Source organism: Chiloscyllium punctatum, chromosome 40 (assembly GCF_047496795.1).
Source record: "Chiloscyllium punctatum isolate Juve2018m chromosome 40, sChiPun1.3, whole genome shotgun sequence".
Classification (NCBI taxonomy): Eukaryota; Metazoa; Chordata; class Chondrichthyes; order Orectolobiformes; family Hemiscylliidae; genus Chiloscyllium; species Chiloscyllium punctatum.
Window position 1 is genome coordinate 68,605,706 of NC_092778.1, and position 21,016 is coordinate 68,626,721.

The 21,016-nt window shown below is 41.2% G+C and overlaps 1 protein-coding gene across 1 annotated transcript in view; it reads left to right on the plus strand.

The window, feature by feature from the left end:
* Nucleotides 1–21,016, plus strand: part of tmc5 (transmembrane channel like 5) — a 225,925-nt gene that overhangs the window by 171,281 nt on the left and 33,628 nt on the right. The window contains exons 17-20 of the mRNA XM_072560203.1: nt 6,446–6,579; nt 11,274–11,450; nt 14,668–14,746; nt 17,141–17,242. Coding sequence (XP_072416304.1) covers nt 6,446–6,579; nt 11,274–11,450; nt 14,668–14,746; nt 17,141–17,242 — 492 coding nt within the window. The remainder of the gene's footprint in view (nt 1–6,445; nt 6,580–11,273; nt 11,451–14,667; nt 14,747–17,140; nt 17,243–21,016) is intronic.

Below are 21,016 nucleotides of genomic sequence, written 5' to 3' on the forward strand. Positions count from 1 at the left end.
CTGCATTGTCAACTTCAAGGAACAATGGACCTGAATACCCAGACTGTTCTGTACATCAATTTTCCCCAGGGCTTTTCCATTTACTGTATAGTTCACTCTAGAATTGGATCTTTCAAAATGCAAGACCCTGCAATTGTCCAGATTGAACTTACTAAAGTCCATATAAACTACATCCACAGCTTCCTTCATCAATAATCTTCATCATCTCTTCAGAACATTCAATCAGATTGGTGAGCCATGACCTTCTCCATACAAAACCATGCTGCCTGTCACTAACTAGTCCATTCTCTTCCAAATGTACACATGTCTTGTCCCTCAGTATCTTCTCTCAAGTGCATCGTCTTGTCCAATTCTCCAATTTTTAACACTAAGTGAAACCCAGTCAATGCTGGGAAAATTAAAATCTCCTATTGCTCCAACATCTTTCTATAATCTGTATATATATTTGTACCTCTATCTCACACTCGCTGTTGAGCGGTCTGTAGTACAGCCCCAACATTGTTACCGCATTTTTCTTATTTCTGAGCTCTGCCCATATTGCCTCACCGCTTGAGTCCTCCATAGTGCCCACCTTCAGCACAGCTGGGATATCCTCTCTGACCAGTAATGCAACTCCTCCAACCCTTTTACCTTCCCCTCTATCCCACCTGAAGCATGTATATCCTGGGATATTTAGTTACCAATCATGCCCTTCCCTCAACCAAATCTCAGTAACAGCAATAAAATCATACTCCCAGGTACTAATCCAAGCCCTAAGTGCTTCCCACCATAGATGTCAGGCTGACCATCGTATGATTTCTTGGATTATCCCTTCTTCCTTTTTTAAACAAGGGAAATAATTTGAAGGGTAGGCATGGCAGGATTCAGAAACCATGGATGACAAGGAAAATTGTAAGTTAAGTCAAAAGGAAAAAGGAAGCATATGATAGGTCTACAAACTGATGAAGCCCTTGAGGAGAAGAGAGAAATTAAGAAGGAACGCAAATGCAGAATAAGGAAGACTAAAAGGGGCCATGAAATGTCTTTATCAAACAGGGTCAAGGAGAATCCCAAGGCATTTTATGCAGATATTAGAAGAAAGAGGGTAACGAGGGAAAGAGTAGGCCTACTGAAGGACAAAGGAGGGAAATTATGTGTAGAGCCACAGGAAGTGGGAGAGATCCTTAAGGAATACTTTGTATCAATATTCACCAAGGAGAAGGACATCACTGATGTTGAGGTCAGGGATGAGTATGTGAATACTCAAAGTGAATGTCAATATATTAAGGGAGGAAGTTTTGCATATCCTAAATTGCATTAAGGTAGACAAGTCCTCGGCGCCACATGCGATATATCCCAGGTTACTGCGAAAGGCAAGGGGAGAAATAGCTGGGGCAGTAGCAGATATCTTTACATCCTCTTTGAGCACAGGTGAGGTTCCACAGGACTGGAAATTAGCCAATGTTATTCCCTTGTTTAAGAAAGGAAGCAGGGATCATCCAGGAAATTACAGGATGATGAGCCTGGCATCTGTGGTGAGGACGCTTTTGGAGAAGATACTGAGGGACAAGACATGTGTATATGTGGAAGAAAATGGGCTAGTTAGTGACAGGCAGCATGGTTTTGTATGGGGGAGGTCATGTCTCACCAATCCGATTGAATGTTCTGAAGCGATGACAAGGATTATTGATGAGAGAAGCTATGGATAGAGTTTATATGGAGTTTAGTAAGACATTTGATAAAGTCCCACATGGTAGATTGGTGCAAAAACTAAAATTACTTATGACTTGAGATGGGCTGGTTAAATGGATACAAAACAGGCTTGGTCATGGAAGACAGAGGGTAACAGTGGAAGGGTTTTTCAGAATAGAGGCCAGTAACTATTGGTGTTCCACAGGGATCAGTCTTGGGTCCTTTCTTGTTTGTAGTATATACAAATGATCTGGAGGAAAATATGGGCTGTCTGATTGGTGACGTTGCTGATAGTGCCATTGATCATGGAAGAATACAACAGGATATAGATAGCTTGGGCACAGAAGATGGGGGGGGGGGGGTTGGGAGGTGGGACCCAGGGAGATAGTGAGGAAAGAGATCAATCTGAGACAGGTACAGCTGAGAACAGAAGTGAATCAATCAGTCAGGGCAGGCAGGGACAGGGAAGGACTAATAAATTAAACTGCATTTATTTCAATGTAAGGGGCCTAACAGGGAAGGCAGGTGAACTCAGGACATAGTTAGGAACATGGGACTGGGATATCATAGCAATTACAGAAACATCAGGGATGGATAGGACTAGCAGCTTAGTGTTCCAGGATACAAATGCTACAGGAAGGATAGAATGGGAAGCAAGAGAGGAGGGGAGTGGCATTTTTGACAAGGGATAGCATTACAGCTGTGCTGAGGGAGGATATTCACGGAAATACATCCAGGGAAGTTGTTTGGGAGGAGCTGAGAAATAAGAAAGGGATGACCACCTTATTGGGATTGTATTATAGACCCCCCCAATAGTCAGAGGGAAATTGAGAAACAAACTTGTAAGGAGATCTCAGCTATCTGTAAGAATAATAGGGTAGTTATGGTAGGGGATTTTAACTTCCAAACATCGACTGGGACTGCCATAGTGTTAAAGGTTTAGATGGAGAGGAATTTCTTAGGGTGTGTACAAGACAATTTTCTGATTCAGTATGTGGATGTACCTACTAGAGAAGGTGCAAAACTTGACCTACTCTTGGTAAATAAGGCAGGATAGGTGACTGAGGTGTCAGTGGGGGAGCACTTTGGGGCCAGTGACCATAATTCTATTCATTTCAAAATAGTGATGGAAAAGGATAGACCAGATCTAAAAGTTGAAGTTCTAAATTGGAGAAAGGCCAATTTTGATGGTATTAGGCAAGAACTTTCGAAAGCTGATTGGAAGCAGATGTTCGCAGGTAAAGGGACGGTTGGAAAATGGGAAGCCTTCAGAAATGAGATAACAAGAATCCAGGGAAAGTATATTCCTGTCAGGGTGAAAGGGACGGCTGGTAGGTATAGGGAATGCTGGATGACTAAAGAAATTGAGAGTTTGGTTACGAAAAAGAAAGAAGCATATGTCAGGTATAGACAGGATAGATCGAGTGAATCCTTAGTTGAGAAATGTGGGGCTGGAAATCACAGCAGGCCAGGCAGCATCCGAGGAGCAGGAGAATTGACGTTTCGTGCATAAGCCCTTCTTCAGGGCTTCCTGAAGAAGGGCTTATGCCCGAAACGTCAATTCTCCTGCTCCTCGGATGCTGCCTGGCCTGCTGTGTTTTTCCAGCCCCACATTTTTCAACTCTGGTCTCCAACATTTGCAGTCCTCACTTTCTCTGAGTGAATCCTTAGAAGTATAAAGACAGTAGGAGTATACTTCAGAGGGAAATCAGGAGGGCAAAAAGGGGACATGAGATAGTTTTGGCAATTAGAATTAAGGAGAATCCAAAGGGATTTTACAAATACATTAAGGACAAAAGGGTAACTAGGGAGAGAATAGGCCCTTCAAAGAGCAGCAAGGCGGCCTTTGTGTGGAGCCACAGAAAATGGGGGAGATACTAAATGAATATTTTGCATCAGTATTTACTTGGAAAAGGATATAGAAGATATAGACTGTAGGGAAATAGATGGTGACATCTTGCAAAATGTCCAGATTACAGAGGAGGAAGTGCTGGATGTCTTGAAACGGTTAAAGGTGGATAAATCCCCAGGACCTGATCAGGTGTACCTGAGAACTCTGTGGGAGGCTAGAGAAGTGATTGCTGGGCCTCTTGCTGAGATATTTGTATCATCGATAGTCACAGGTGAGATGCCGGAAGACTGGAGGTTGGCAAACGTGGTGCCACTGTTTAAGAAGGACGGTAAAGACAAGCCAGAGAACTATAGACTGGTGAGCCTGACCTCGGTGGTGGGCAATTTGTTGGAGAGAATCCTGAGGGACAGGACGTACATGTATTTGGAAAAGCAAGGACTGATTCGGGATAGTCAACATGGCTTTGTGCGTGGGAAATCATGTCTCACAAACTTGATTGAGTTTTTTGAAGAAGTAACAAAGAAGATTGATGAGGGCAGAGCAGTAGATGTGTTCTATATGGGCTTCAGTAAGGCGTTCGACAAGATTCCCCATGGGAGACTGATTAGCAAGGTTAGATCTCATGGAATACAGGGAGAACTAGCCATTTGGATACAGAACTGACTCAAAGGTAGAAGACAGAGGGTGGTGATGGAGGGTTGTTTTTCAGACTGGAGGCCTGTGACCAGTGGAATGCCACAAGGATCGGTGCTGGGCCCTCTACTTTGTGTCATTTACATAAATGATTTGGAAGTGAGCATAAGAGATACAGTTAGTAAGTTTGCAGAGGACACCAAAATTGGAGGTGTAGTGGACAGCAAAGAGGGTTACCTCAGATTACAACAGGATCTGGACCAGATGGGCCAATAGGCTGAGAAGTGGCAGATGGAGTTTAATTCAGATAAAAGCGAGGTGCTGCATTTTGGGAAAGCAAATCTTAGCAGGACATATATACTTAATGGTCAGGTCCTAGGGAGTGTTGCTGAACAAAGAGACCTTGGAGTGCAGGTTCATAGCTCCTTGAAAGTGGAGCCGCAGGTCGATAGGATAGTGAAGAAGGCGTTTGATATGCTTTTCTTTATTGGTCAGAGTATTGAGTACAGGAGTTGGGAGGTCATGTTGCAGCTGTACAGGACATTGTACACCGTTGGAATATTGCGTGCAATTCTGGTCTCCTTCCTATCGGAAAGGTGTTGTGAAACTTGAAAGTGTTCAGAAAAGATTTACAAGGATGTTGCCAGGGCTGGAGGATTTGAGCTATAGGGAGAGGCTGAACAGGCTGGGGCTGTTTTCCCTGGAGTGTCAGAGGCTAAGGGGTGACCTTATAGAGGTTTATAAAATTATGAGGGGCATGGATAGGATAGATAGACAAAATCTTTCCCTGGAGTCGGAGAGTCCAGAACTAGAGGGCATAGGTTTAGGATGAGAGGGGAAAGATATAAAAGAGACCTAAGAGGCAACCTTTTCACGCAGAGAGTGGTATGTGTATGGAATGAGCTGTCAGACGATGTGGCGGAGACTGGTACAATTGCAACATTTAAGAGGCATTTGGATGGGTATATGAATAGGAAGGGTTTGGAGGGATATGGGCCAGGTGCTGGCAGGTGGTACTAGATTGGGTTGGGATATCTGGTCAGCATGGACGTGTTGGACCGAAGGGTCTGTTTCCATGCTGTACATCTCTATGACTCTAAATGGCAGATGGAGTTTAATTTAGACAAATGTGAGGTGCTGCATTTTGGAGGATCAAATTTAGGGAGAATTATACCATAAATAGCAGAACCCTTAGAAATATTAACATATAGATGGATCTGGGCATGTAAGTCCACACTTCCCTAAAAGTGGCAACACAAGTGGCCAAGGTGATTAGGAGGGCAGAAAACATGTTTGCCTTCATTGGCTGGGGCATGGAGAACAAGAATTGGTAAACCATGCTGCAGCTACATACGTGCCTGCATACGTACCCTTAAAGGGTTGGATTTGAGTATTGTGTGCAGTTTTGGTTGCCACACTACCAGAAGGATGTGGAAGCTTTGGAGAGTGCACAAAAAAAGTTCACCAGGATGTTGCCTAATCTTGACGGCACTTGCTATGAGGAAAAGTTAAAAAGTCTAGGATTGTTTTCACTGGAAAGTCGGCGGCTGAGAGGAAACCCAATAGAGGCCTACAAACCTATGAGAGGCTTAGATAGGGTGGATAGTCAGAGGCTTTTTTCCAGAGTTGAAGTTTCAATTACAAGGGGACAGAGGTTAAAGGTGAGAGGGGGGATGTTTAAGGGAGATGTGCGAGGGAGGTTTTTCACACAGGGTGTGTTAGGTGCCTGAAACGCACTGCTAGAAGAGGTGGTGGAAGCAGGCACGTTGACGACATTTAAGAGGCATCTGGATGCTTCCATGAACAGGGAGGTAATAGAGAGATACGGTTCGAATAAAGGCAGAAGGTTTGTTTTTTAGTTTAATTAGAGCATGATGATCAGCACAGGCTTGGAGGGCCGAAGGGCCTGTTCCTGTGCAGTACTTTGCTTTGTTCTTTGTTCTTTGTTTTTCTTTAACATATAATTCCCTAGCATGCATGATGTAAGGGAATCATGATTTTATTTTAGATCTTTCTTATTTATTATAGCATAAAAATATAGATTCTTTGAAAAATAGATTATATATATGTGGCATATGTACAATCAGTAAATTATGAAGTTTGCAGTATTTTACTACCAGTATATACAGACAGACATACCCACACCCACACCCACACATATATATGTTGTGATGTACAGTTGTGATATAATATATGAAGTTATTTGTGAACCACATGACTCTCACCTAGTCTAACTGTTGGCTGCCTTTTGAAGAAGCACACTGACTAACCGTGTTCTTGTCTGTTCAGGTTAGCCTAATGATGAACTGCCAGCCTCCCCGCAAAGCTTGGCGAGCTTCTCATATGACAACGATCTTTATATTCCTGTTGTTCTTTCCTGGTTTCCTTGGCGTACTTTGCTTGTTGGGAATTACTGTGTGGACGTAAGAGTTATTTTTTTTAACCTGATGTAATGGCACTTGCATTATTTAGTATATTTTATGGAAGCTTATTTTACACCTTAAATAATTAACACTCTCAATGTTTAAAGGGGAGGAAAAATGTTGCAGCTATATTCCTTTTTCCAATATCCTCATCAAACATTTTTCTAAATTAAAGAGAATAATTTACTTGTCAGTTTTCAAGTAAGGCCCTTGTCCCTGCTACAATAGCAACACCAACTGTGAGGAACCTCAGCAGAAACAAAAGATTGGTGTGGTACCATGTAGATCAGCTGGGTAATCTGGCTGGTTTATGGTGCAGACTGGTGCAAACAGCATGGGTTCATTCCCATACCAGCTGAGATTACCATGAGGCCGTGCCTTCCCAACTCTACACCTCTTCCCAACAAACTCAACACTAGTTATCTCTCTCTCCTTGAGCGAGCAGCCTCTGATCTTCTGGGAGTAGAGTCATAGAATCATAGAGATGCATGGAAACAGACCCTTCAGTCCAACCTGTCCACGCTGACCAAATATCCCAACCCAATCGAGTCCCACCTGCCAGCACCCGGCCCATATCCCTCAAAACCTTCCTATTCATACACCCATCCAAATGCCTGTTAAATGTTGCAATTGTACCAGCCTCCACCATATCCTCTGGCAGCTCATTCCATACACGTACCACTCTCTGCGTGAAAAAGTTGCCTCTTAGGTCTCTTTTATATCTTTCCCCTTTCACCCTAAACCTATGCCCTCTAGTTCTGGACTCGCCAATCCCAGGGAAAAGACTTTGTCTATTTACCCTATCCATGCTCCTCATAATTTTGTAAACCTCTATAAGGTCATCCTTCAGCCTCCGATACTCCAGGGAAAACAGCCCCAACGTGTTCAGCCTCTCCCTGTAGCTTAACTCCTCCAGCTCTGGCAACATCCTTGTAAATCTTTTCTGAACCCTTTCAAGTTTCACAACATCTTTCCAATAGGAAGGAGACCAGAATTGCATGCAATATTCCAACAGTGGCCTAACCAATGCCCTGTAGAGCCGCAACATGACCTCCCAACACCTGTAGGGGAAAGTGAGGACTGCAGATGCTGGAGATCAGAGCTGAAAATGTGTTGCTGGAAAAGTGCAGCAGGTCAGGCAGCATCCAAGGAGCAGGAGAATCGACGTTTCAGGCATGAGCCCTTCTTCAGGAATTTCTGAAGAAGGGCTCATGCCCTAAATGTCGATTCTCCTGCTCCTTGGATGCTGCCTGACCTGCTGCACTTTTCCAGCAACACATTTTCAGCTCCCAACTTCTGTACTCAATACTCTGACCAATAAAGGAAAACACACCAAACGCCTTCTTCACTATCCTATCGACCTGCGGCTCCACTTTCAAGGAGCTATGAACTTGCACTCCCAGGTCTCTTTCTTCAGCAACACTCCCCAGGACCTTACCTTTAAGTTTATAAGTCCTGCTAAGATTTGTTTTCCCAAAATGCAGTACCTCGCTTTTATCTGAATTAAACTCCATCTGCCACTTCTCAGCCCATTGGCCCATCTGGTCTAGATCCTGTTGTAATCTGAGGTAACCCACTTTGCTGTCCACTACACCTCCAATTTTGGTGTCATCTGCAAACTTACTAACTGTACCTCTTATGCTCACATCCAAATCATTTATGTAAATGACAAAAGTAGAGGACCCAGCACTGATCCTTGTGGCACTCCACTGGTCACAGGCCTCCAGCCTAAAAAACAACCCTCCACCACCACCCTCTGTCTTCTTCCTTTTAGCCAGCTCTGTATCCAAATGGCTAGTTCTCCCTTTATTCCATGAGATCTAACCTTGCTAATCAGTCTCCCATGGGGAACCTGGTCGAACGCCTTCCTGAAGTCCATATAGATCACATCTACTGCTCTGCCCTCATCAATCTTCTTTGTTACTTCTTCAAAAAACTCAATCAAGTTTGTGAGACATGATTTCCCACACATAAAGCCATATTGACTATCCCTAATCAGTCCTTGCCTTTCCAATACATGTACATCCTGTCCCTCAGGATTCCCTCCAACAACTTGCCCACCACAGAGGTCAGGCTCACTGGTCTATAGTTCCCGGGCTTGTCTTTACCACCCTTCTTAAACAGTGGCACCACGTTTGCCAATCTCCAGTCTTCCGGCACTACCTGTGACTATTGATGATACAAATATCTCAGCAAATGGCCCAGCAATCACTTCTCTAGCTTCCCACAGAGTTCTCGGGTACACCTGATCAGGTCCTGGGGATTTATCCACCTTTAACCGTTTCAAGACATCCAGCACTTCCTCCTCTGTAATCTGGACATTTTGCAAGATGTCACCATCTATTTCCCTACAGTCTATATCTTCCATATCCTTTTCCAAGTAAATACTGATGCAAAATATTCATCTAGTATCTCCCCCATTTTCTGTGGCTCCACACAAAGGCCGCCTTGCTGCTCTTTGAGGAGCCCTATTCTCTCCCTAGTTACCCTTTTGTCCTTAATGTATTTGTGAAAACCCTTTAGATCCTCCTTAATTCTGTTTGCCAGCACTATCTCATGTCCCTGTTTTGCCCTCCCGATTTCCCTCTGAAGTATACTCCTACTTTCTTTATAGTGTTCTAAGGATTCACTCGATCTATCCTGTCTATATCTGACATATACTTCCTTCTTCTTCTTAACCAAACCCTCAATTTCTTTAGTCATCCAGCATTCCCTATACCTACCAGCCTTCCCTTTCACCCCGACAGGAATATACTTTCTCTGGATTCTTGTTCTGGTCACCTTCACCTCATTCAAGGCACAGAGAGAATATGTCACAGGGAAAGGAAGAAAGCTTTGAACAGAAAGAACTAGATTGTCTTTCAAAACTCTGTAAGCACAATGAAAGTTTAGATTTCCTGTAAAATCCAGGATTCTTTCAGTTCTTGAGCATTTTTGCTGCTTCTACTTTGCGGCTGCTGTTTTAAGAGGGAGAGTCAGAGGTGGGGACTAAAGTGCAAAGTGCAGAATCTCCTCTGGACATCTGCTCTGCCACTGTAACATTCCTGGAAGTGCAGTGGAAACCCTGTTTACCCATTCAGTGTGGATTTTACTGCATTTCTATGAAGGTTACAGCAGCTGAGCAAGTGCTGCTCTGACCAAATTTTATTGTAAAAACAAACAAGACTATTTGCCCTTGTCAACTCCAATGCAGTTGTTTATTTTAATTCACTGTATCATTTGGGCAAGTTTATTTTGCTCAATCTACAGATAGTTGACTTAATTGTCTTATCACAGCAGTCAGAGGATATATCCTGAACAATTACAAATGTTATCTGAAAATCAATCCACAGAATTTGATAAATACAAAATGTTCCTAAAAGCTATAGTGTTTTCAACTTGAACTTTGTTGTATAGCAGAATCTTGAAATAAACCCATAAATATTGATACCTTATCATAGTCTTGTCTGGGAATATCTTTGGCGATCATTCAAATTGATGCCTTTTAATCACAGTTAGCTGCTTCATTAGAAGCAAATACTTATTCATTCCAAAAGTGACTTATGAAGATTCATATTTTCAGCATTTGCAGTTTTTTTCACTTGTATCCTTTTAATGTTGCATTTATTTATTTTGCAGCTCTGTGCAGCTGTTTTGATTTCTCGGTTCTATCCACCATCCTATCAGACCTTGGCTATGACAGTAGCAATGCGGACAGGCTTTTAGTTTTGAACCATTAAATTAAAGGAGAAAGTGAGGACTGCAGATGCTGGAGATCAGAGCTGAAAATGTGTTGCTGGAAAAGCGCAGCATCCAAGGAGCAGGAGAATGGACGTTTTGGGCATGAGCCTGAAGAAGGGCTCATGTCCGAAACATCGATTCTCCTGCTCCTTGGATGCTGCCTGACCTGCTGCGCTTTTCCAGCAACACATTTTCACCATTAACTTAAACCTTGTTTCTGCTAAACATAGATCCCTTCTGTTTATTGAAGTGGATTTTCAGATCATGAATGAGGCAAGGGCTAGGCCTCAAGTGAACTTCAACAATAGGTGTCAATGCATTATTTGAGATGACATGGCACCTGTTGTTGAAGTTCACTTGAGAATTTAACTTTTAGTTCTGGGATTTACATATAAAAGATCTGAAACCAGCATGCCCATTCTAAAAGATGAGAGAGAGACTTAACAAACAACCCAGGTCTTTTTCAATATATAATTTCAGTTACATTACACTGTAAACTTTTGCTATAAATTCTGTGCCTTGTGACCTTATTCTCCACAACTACCTGATGAAGGAGTAGCACTCTGAAAGCTAGTGCTTCCAAATAAACCTGTTGAACTATAACCTGGTGTTGTGTGATTTTTAACTGATGACATATGTATGCTTACCAAGAGACACTTTTATAAACATGAGTCAAGCTATTAAAATTGTGCCTCATTGTATTAGGGATGATTTGGAGGTGGACAAAGTTAAAAATCACACAACACCAGGTCATAGTTCATCAGCTTTATTTGGAATCACTAGCTTTCGAAGCACTGCTTCTTCATCAGGTGGTTGTGAAGCATAATCATAAGAACACAGAGTTTTTATAGTGTTGTATGATTTACCATTGTACTCGAAATTGCTTTATTTCATATGCTGCGATATACAAATTAACTCCAATGTAAATATCACTAATTGCTAATTTTCTATATATATTAAAATGTTTTCCTCAGATGGAAGCCTTCCAAACTCTGTGGACCCTTTAGAGGATTAAATGTGCCGTATTCTTCCATTTCTCACTTCATTGACAAGATACAAGAAACAGTTTCTCATCTGCACTGGCTTGTATGGTGTTACAATAACTTAATTTTGAACCCACTGTTCTACTTCATCTTAACAATTATTGTGTTGTGAGTATTATGATCATGTATCCTGCTCTTAGTTCTTATGTCCTTATGTTCTATAATTTGGTTTAACTACAGATATATTGCTTTATTTCAATAAATTTTCCTCTAGCTGTGGAAAGGTTAATTTGGTCTCATTCACATCAGATCACCTGATAAAATAATGCAATTTAATCCTTTACATCCTGTCACATAACAGAAATAAAATGATTCGACAAAATCATCTTTATTAATTTCATGCACAGTTGCACACTGAGTGACAATGATGCAGGGATTTCGGTTTATGCAGCTTCCTGTTACTTTAACACATAAAATAAATCATGTTCTAGATTCAAAACATTAGCTTGCTCTCTCTCCATGGATGCTGCCTGCCCAGCTGTGATTTCCTGTATTTTTTGTTCTCATTCTTCGGTTTAATATTTCCTGTGTAACTATTTTATTTAGTTATTTAGAATTAAATTCTTAAATTATTTAATCTGAATAGAGACTTTCACAGGGTCCAAAGCTTAGCAGAATTGTTCAATGGAAAGTTTGATTGACTCCAATGTGAGGTTCCCACCTGCTTGAAGATCACGACCATTCTGGTGCTGAAGGAAATTAGACTGCTTGCTTTAGGATTACCTCCCAGTGGCTCTGACATTCAGCATGAGAATGATGTGAAGGTGCCAGTGTTGGACTCGAGTGGACAAAGTCAGAAGTCGTAGTGTCAGCACCCTAATAAATTCTGATTTCGCTAACTTTAATTACTTTGTATAGTTTTGGGTTTACTTATTCCTTTGGTTAGATCCTCATCACCTAACTATCATGTTATTCCAGCCATTCGGTTTATCTCCAGCACCATCTAATTTTTGATTTTTTGTAATTATATTTCTGTCTCAATTAATCGGATTATAGGTCATCCCTTCACTGGTTATTCAGCTAGTGACTCCTACTCACACCATTGACACTTTTGATCACCTGCAAAGACTTGTTATTCAGCCTGTTGATACTCCACTCACACCATTTGGACTTTCTTTTGATATTCTTAATTACCTGGAATTATCTTGCAATGATCTCTCCTTCACAAAAATTCTACACACTTCCTTCCACTTCATCTGATGAAGGAGCAGCACTTTGAAAGCTTGTAATTTCAAATAAACCTGTTGGACTATAACCTGGTATCATGTAACTTCTGACTTCATTATTATGAAGTGCTTCGACAGGTTAGTAATAGCTCACACCTTCTCCAGCCTCCCATAATTCCTTAATCCACTGCAATTCACCTACCATCACAACAGGTCCATGGCAGAGATCATCTTCTGGTTGTACACTCATCCCTGGAACATTTAGATAACAAGGACACCTACATCAGACTCCTGCTTTTTGACTTTAGCTCCATCTTCAACACCATAATTCCAATCAAACGTATTGTCAAATTCTGATACCTAAAGCTGTGCTCACCACTCTGCATCTGAATCCTCAACTTCCTGACCCACAGACTGCAATCATTGATAACACTTCCTCTACAATAGTCCTCAACAATGCTGTGTACAGTACTCAGCCCCTTACTATACTCCTTATGCGCTCACAACTATATGACAAAATTCAGCCCCAATTCCATTTACAAATTTGCTGATGACATCACCATAATGAGTCAGATCTTAAACAACAATGAGACAGAGTACAGTAAAAAGATGGGGAGCTTAGTGGTATGATGTAACGACAACAATTTTTCCTTTATTGTCAGAAGAATTAAGGAATCAGAGTCAAACAGCATGAAAATAGACCTTTCGGTCTGACCAGTCCATACTGACTATAATCCCAACCTAACTAGCCCGACCTGCTTGCGCTTGGTCCATATTTCTCCAAATATTTCTTATTCATGTACTTATCCAAACATCTATTAAACATTGTAACTGTGCCCACATGCACCTCTGGACGTTCATTCCCCACATGAACCACTCTCTGTGTAAAAATTGTTTGCCCTCATGTTGGGCCTCATGTCAGGAGTGGAGGACACACAGCTGTGTATATCGATGGGGCTGAGGTGGAGGTGGTTGAGAGCTTCCAGTTCCTAGGAGTAAATATCACCAACAGTCTGTCCTGGTCCACCACATTGACTCTACAATCAAGAAAACACACCAATGCCTCAATGTTTTCAGAAGGCTAAGGAAATCCGGCATGTCACAATGACTCTTACCAATTTTTGTAAATGCACCATTGAAAACATCCTAGCTAGATGCATCACAGTGTAGTATAGTGTTACAGTGTAGTATAGTAACTGCTCTTCCCAATACTGCAGGAAATTACAGAGAGTTATGACTGCAGCCCAGTCCATCACACAAACCAGCCTCCCATCCATTGACTCTGTCGATATTTCCCACTGCCTTGGGAAAGCAAACAACATCATCAAAGACCCCTCCCACCCCGGTTATACTCTCTTCCACCCTCTTCAGTCAGGCAGAAGATGCACAAGTTTGAAAATACATGTCAACAGATTCGAGAACAGCTTCTTCCCTGCTATTTTAAGACTTCTGAATGGACCTCTCATACATTAACGTTGCTCTTTCTCTGCACCTCCCTCTAACTGTAACACAATATTCTGCATTTTGTTCTGTTATCCTGATGTACTTATGTAAGGTATGATTTATCTGGGTAGCACACAAACAATACTTTTCACTGTATCTTGGGACTTGTGATAATAAGAAAGCAATTCAGATTTCCCAGGCAATACAATGGTGGGAATTCCACAAGGTCCCCGTGTGCAACTCCCATCAACAATGGAATAATGACAGCATGGCCAGTGAGAAATTTGTGATGATATCTCAACAAAGCTGACCATAATTCATAATCGCTATTGGTACTTGTTCACATCATTTATAGTTATTTCCTTTAAATACTTAGCAGCAAATTATCTTAGGTGTCAATATTTTTCAGAAACGGTTCTCAGTCCTGCATAGCTGAGAAGTTTTTACCTAGCTGAGAAGTTGGTTGCATTGTGCCCAATAAGAACTCTGTGTTTAAATGCTTGAGTACATACTTAAAGCTGGTTTTAATGAATTTAATTTTTTAAACTGGGAGATACCCATTGTTGTCAATCTATAATTTAAAAAAGCATAGAAAATACTATTTTCTTAATTATCAATTGTTATGCAGTGTTAATTTGCAGGTAATAAACATTTGTATCATAAAATAATTATACTAATTCACCATTGCTATAACTATCTTTTCTCTCTTTCTCAAGTGCTACCATTTACCTATATTTGCAAATTATAGATGGGCGGAAATTGATGATAAAACTTTTACAAGAGCACATTAGTAATGTAAGTATGAGGTGTAATTTATCGCATTCTCTCAAAGCAATGTAGTTTTCTTAGCGTTTATGAAGCTACATTTTTCATTATTTTCATTTCTGGTCAAGTGTTACAAGCAGTTAGGAGGGACAGATTGATTCCTGTCCTACCCCTCCACTGGGCACAACAAACTTTGGATTTATAATGAACATGATGTTGCCAATGGATTGTATATAGTTCAGTACCAAGAAAAAAAGGCAGGAATCTTTAACAAATAAAGAAAATAAAGGGTGGCACAGTGGCTCAGTGGTTAGCACTGCTGCCTCACAGCACCAGGGACTTGGGTTCAATTCCAGCCTCGGGCGTAGTTTGCACGTACTCCGTGTGTCTGTGTGGGTTTCCTCTGGGTGCTCCGGTTCTTTCCCATAATCCAAATATGAGTAGGCTAGGGTGGATTGGCCATGCTAAATTATCCGTAGTGTTCAGGGATGTGTAGGCTAGGTGCAATAGTCAGGGAAAATGTTGAGTAATAGAGTTGGGGGGGGTGGGTATGGGGTGGGATACTGTTCAGAGGGTCGATGTGAGTTTGTTGGGCCGAAGGATCTGTTTCCACACTGTAGGGATTCTATGAACTGGTTGATTGCAAGCAAAACTTACTCAAACAAGTAAAAATTATTAACAAAAGGCTTAGAAGTAAAAGTAACAAGCACTCTCCAGATCTCTGAGTTGGGAAAATTTTCAAGAACTCTGTGAAGTGTTATTATACAAAGTACTTTGGCTAAATGACAGAGCGTCACTGGACCCAAAACATTAACTCTGCTTTCTGTCTGCAGATGCTGTCAAACCTACAACATTTTTCCAGAAATTTCTATTTCTGTTTCTGAATTCCTTATCTGCAGTTTTTTGGTTGATAAGGATTAAGAATCCTTGTAGATATCCTTTCACCTAACTCAAGGATTGAGCTGCTTAGAACATTGCTTCAATTATGCCATTGAAGTTATGTTAATTCAGTGCAGAGTGAAATTAATGCTTTATGACTTTTCTGATTTATTTATGCAGAAATATTTTTATGATCTGAAATTGGCCACTTGTGAGAACAGTAGAAGCAAATTTATTAACAATTTTGAAAAGGGAACTGTATACATGAAAGGGGAATTTGCAGGGTAATAGGGAAAAGCAAAAACCGAAATGAATTATAAAGTGGTTAAGAAGGTGTTTCGCATGTTTGCCTTCAATGTCCGGAACATGGAGTACAGGATTGTGACAACATATTGAGCTTGTACAGAATGTTTGTGAAGCCTCTTCTGGAATACTGTGTACAGTTCTGATCGTCCAGTTGTAGGAAGAATATTATTAAATTGGAGAGGGTTGAAAAGATGTACCAGGATGTTGCCAGGATTGGAGGGTTTGAGTTATGAGGATAGATTGGGACTCTTTTCCTCTGGGGCAGAAGGAGGTTGATGGGTGACCTTACAGAAGTTTATAAAATCAAAAGGGGCATGGAAAAGGTGAAGAGCAAAGGTCTATTCCCGAGGGTGGGTGAGTTCAAAACCAGGGAACATATTTTTAAAGTGAGAGGAGAAGGATTTAAAAGGAACCTAAGGGGCAACTTTTTCACACAGAGGATGAACTGCCAGAGGAAGTGGCAGATGCAGGTACAATTACAACATTTAAAAGACATTTGGGCAGGTACATGGATAGGAAAAGTTTAGAGGGATATGGGCCAAACGCAGGCAAGTGGGACGAGTTTAGTTTGGGAAACTTTGTCAGAATGGATGGGTTGCACTGAAAGGTGTTTCTGTGCTGTATCACTCTAAGACACTTGCAAAAAGTCAGCAAAACACAAGTGGCAAAACTTAATTATATAATTAAAGTTAACACCTTGCAATGATATTAAAATCCCAATCTTAGCAACACAGTCATGCAGAAATGCCTAATGTGGTTCAGTGGATGATATACAGTGATTAGATGTTCTTGCACATTAATTATTTGTTATTAATTTGTTGCTTGCCTGCTTTCTGAGCACAATCAAATATGGCAAATTCAAGCAAAACAAAACTGGAGAAAAGAACACGAGAAATATTTTCAAGTTGCTGGAATTGCTGTTCATCATCCTGTATCAATCACAGCAGTTGTTATAGCTCAGTCAAAACCCAGAAATGCACTGGGTTTGGCAGCATCTGTAAAATAAAAGGTTAATGTTTCGAGTTCTGTGACCGTTCTTCAGAATTCATTGTCATGGCTAGTTGATTTCCCAAGGCTAACAGTATATGTTAGTGAAATGAATTAGAAGGACATGGAATAAGTAGAACTGTAGCGAGTAAGTTTGCAGGTGCCTGATGAACTGATTCATGTCGTGACTCAATATGATGCTGAAACATGAAAATCGGTTGATTAACCTTACAGAGGTATTTTCACTGTTAGGAAGGAAAAGACAAAGCATATTTACTGCAAAAGCTCAATAGCATGAAAGGAAAGATGGTATCTTCTAAAGAGAAGCTTATTACAACAAAACTCAGTGATGAGGTGAGTAATACACATTCTACTAATATTATAAATGTGCCCAGTTTGATCAACAAAACAAACACTGGAATTGTTTCAGTAACTGTAATGTAAATCATTTGATGATATTTAATGACAAAAGACAGCAGTTCACGTCAAACAGAAGTTATAAGACTAGAAAATGCTGTCTTGAGAATTTTCACCACTGATAATTATGTAATAATGGCCAGTAATGTTTTCAATGCACTTTAAAGCTTGCTTATTATCATTAATATTACTACATTAAATAATAATAATAATTCCCTGTCATTTACAAAATAGTTAGAAGTATCCTAAATAAGGTGGGTGAGCTTGCAGCGTGGGTTGGTACCTGGGACTTCGATGTTGTGGCTATTACGGAAACATCGGTAGAGCAGGGACAGGAATGGATGTTGCAAGTCCCAGGGTTTAGATCTTTCAGTAAGAACAGGGAAGACAGCAAAAGAGGGGGACATGTGGCTATGTTAGTCAAGGACAGTATAATGGTAGCTGAAGGAACTTTTGACGAGGACTCATCAACTGAGCTGAGGTTAGAAACAGGCGAGGAGAGGTCACGCTGCTGGGAGCTTTTTATAGGCCTCCACAAAGTTCCACGGATGTGGAGGAGAGAAGCGGCAAAACAATTCTGAGGAGGAATGAAAGGAAGAGGGTGGTCATTATGGGGTCTTTAACTTCCCCAACATTGACTGGAAATGCTATAACTCTAGTATGTCGGATGGATCAGTGTCCAACGTGTGCAGGAGGGTTTCCTGACACAGAATGTCAAAAGGCCGACAAGAGGGGTGGCCACACTGGATCTGGTACTTGATAATGAACCAGGCCGGGTGTTTGATTAAGTGGTAGGTGAGCACTTTGCCGAAAGTGACCATAATTCAGTTACATTTAGTTTAGTGACTGAAAGGGATAGGTACGTGTCACAGGGCAAGAGTTAATGATGGGACAAGGGCAATTATAATGTGATTAGGCAAGACTTAGGATGCATAGAATGAGGTAGCAAAATACAGGGGATGGGGACAATCGAAATGTGGAGTTGTTTAAGGAACAGATATTGTGTGTCCTCGATAAGTATGTCCCTGTCAGGCAGAGAGGAAGTGATAAGGTAAGGGAACCATGGTTTACTACAGAAATTGCATCTCTTGTTAAGCAGAAGGAGGCTTAAGTGACAATGAGACAAGATGGTTCAGATGAGGTGATGGAGAGTTACAGATTAGCTAAGAAGGATTTAAAGAGAGATTTAAGAAGAGCAAAGAGAGGACACAAGCAGTTTTTAGCAGGTAGAATAAAGGAGAACCCTAAAGCTTTCTATAGGTATGTGAGGAATAAAAGGATGACCAGGGTAGGCATAGGGCCAGTCAAAGACAGAAGTGGGAAGTTGTGTGTGGACCCTGTGGAGATCGGAGAGGTGCTAAACAAATATTTCTCATTGGTTTTCGCTCAGGAAAAGGAGAATATTGTAGAGAGGAATAAGATACAAGATATTAGACTTAGCGAGTTTTGAGAAGGTTTGTAGCTCAGGTTGAGGTTTTGGACATAGGTTTGCTCACTGAGCTGAAAGGTTCATTTCCAGACGTTTCGTTACCTTACTAGGTAACATATTCAGTGGACGTCATGCGAAGCAATGCTGAAAATTCCTGCTTTCTATTTATATGTTTGGGTTTCTTTCCTCTCAGTTCCTTCATCCAGATCGTTAATGTATAACATAAATCTTGGTGGTCCCAACACTGACCCCTACTGAACTCTACTTGTCACCAGTTGCCATCCTGGAAAAGGCCCCTTTATTCCCACACTCTGCCTTCTGTCAGTCAGCCAATCCTCTATCATGCCAATACCTTTCCTTAAGGTTATAGTCCAATAGGTTTAATTGGAAAAACACTAGCTTTCAGAGCATCGCTCCTTCATCAGGTGATAGTCTGATGTACACCCCAGTCCAACACCGGCATCTCCAAATCATTCCCTTAAGGAATCAGTTTAGTCTCTTGCCAACTCTCCAGGTGATTGTTGAGACCCCTGACTCATCAACAAGATTCCATCATCTTGTCAGATTACTGCCTGCAGCCTGAGCATTTTTTCAAATTGGTGTTGTCTCTTTTCTGTTGTGCTGAAGTCTGAGCTTTGTAATGGTTCTTTGATGCAGGAATTAGTGTCATGAGGGTTAGTTGCATGTGAGTCAGAAAATGAGAGGTCTAGTTATTAAGATGTACTTGGTTGAAATTAATTCCAGTTGATAAAATCTACTGTTCCCTTCAACTAATGGACTGAAAGTAACAGCAGACTCATTTAGCGGTGTGCAGGAGAATCAGATTTTTAAAATTTGTACCATACATTCTGCATCTTGTTGAGATACATAGCAGTGAATTCCTTTCTAATTTCATGATTTATGTGAGCATTTCTCTCAGAATCATTTAAATTACTTAAATATATTGAATGTTCATTTTACAAGATTAGAACCAATAGACATTTTGAAGTTTGAAACGTGGATATCTTCTCATCTCCATATTACCATCAAACATAATTACAACCTTTAGCACATGTTTATGCTCAAGTCACATCAAGGTAATCAGTAACTGCAATAAAAAAACTTGCATGATAATTTTCAGACTTTGTTATTACTAAGAACTTTGCTAGCTACAAACAATTATGGGATATCTTTCAAATGGACTCAGGGATGGCAAAATAGATTTTCAAACTTGAACTTGTCACTAGTGTAGTGGAAATATTGAAGGCATATGCCAAACATTCTCTGCATCAGCGTAGTTACGATGATGGCCTTGTTATCGTTCTATCCAATGAGCTACGGAGAATTGGATATCGTCAAGCTGCTGACTGTAAAAGTAGATTTTGCAGATGAATTACTGGCAATGATCCTCAGACAAGTATTTATCAGGAAAGGGAGAAGGGGGTCAACTACAGAAGTATAGTCAGAAGAGGCATGACTTAAGAGCTGTGAGTTGATGGTAGCAGTTAGCTGAAGAGACAAAGGCGACATGGTGACTCAGTGGTTAGCACTGCTGTCTCACAACTCCATGGACCTGGACTCGATTCCAAAGTCAGGCAACTGTTTGTATGGAGTTTGCACATTCTCCCCATATCTGCGTGGGTTTCCTCCCACAGTCCAAAGATGTGTGGGTTAGGTGAATTGGCCGTGCTAAATTGTCCACAGTGTTCAGGCATGTGTGGGTCAGGTGCATTATTCAGGGGTAAATGTAGGAGAATAGGTCTGGGTAGATTACTCTTTGAAGGGTCAATGTGGACCTGTTGGGCCAAATGGCCTGTCTCCATGCTGTAGGGATTCTATATGGCAGCAGAAATCAACAGGTTAGTGGCAGAAACAATAGCAAACAGATGCTGAGGGGGAGGTTGAGGTGTTCGGATCGAGAGAGGTGAGGTGAACTGTGGTGCCCAGCAGTGGCCTGTCATTTTACTATGAGACTCTGATATCTCCTGCTCCTCCTGGCTCCACAAACAGTTCAGAATTTTGAGAGACTGATTGATGGCAATTGTCCCTTCATGGACCACCTGCTCCACCTGAATGCAGCTAGTTTCGGGAGACTGGCACTGGGACCATCCTACAGACTGACTGCAAACATGCACTGGGTCTCTTTTTAGCACATACAGAGTGTCTGGTGCCCAATTCAGATGCAAGCCTGAGACAATTGCTTTTCAACAACAGTGTAGCAGACAGTACGCTGCTATGGAGTTGTTGGAGGGAATCCTGAGGGACGGCATGGACATGTATTAGAAAGGCAAGGGCTGATTAGG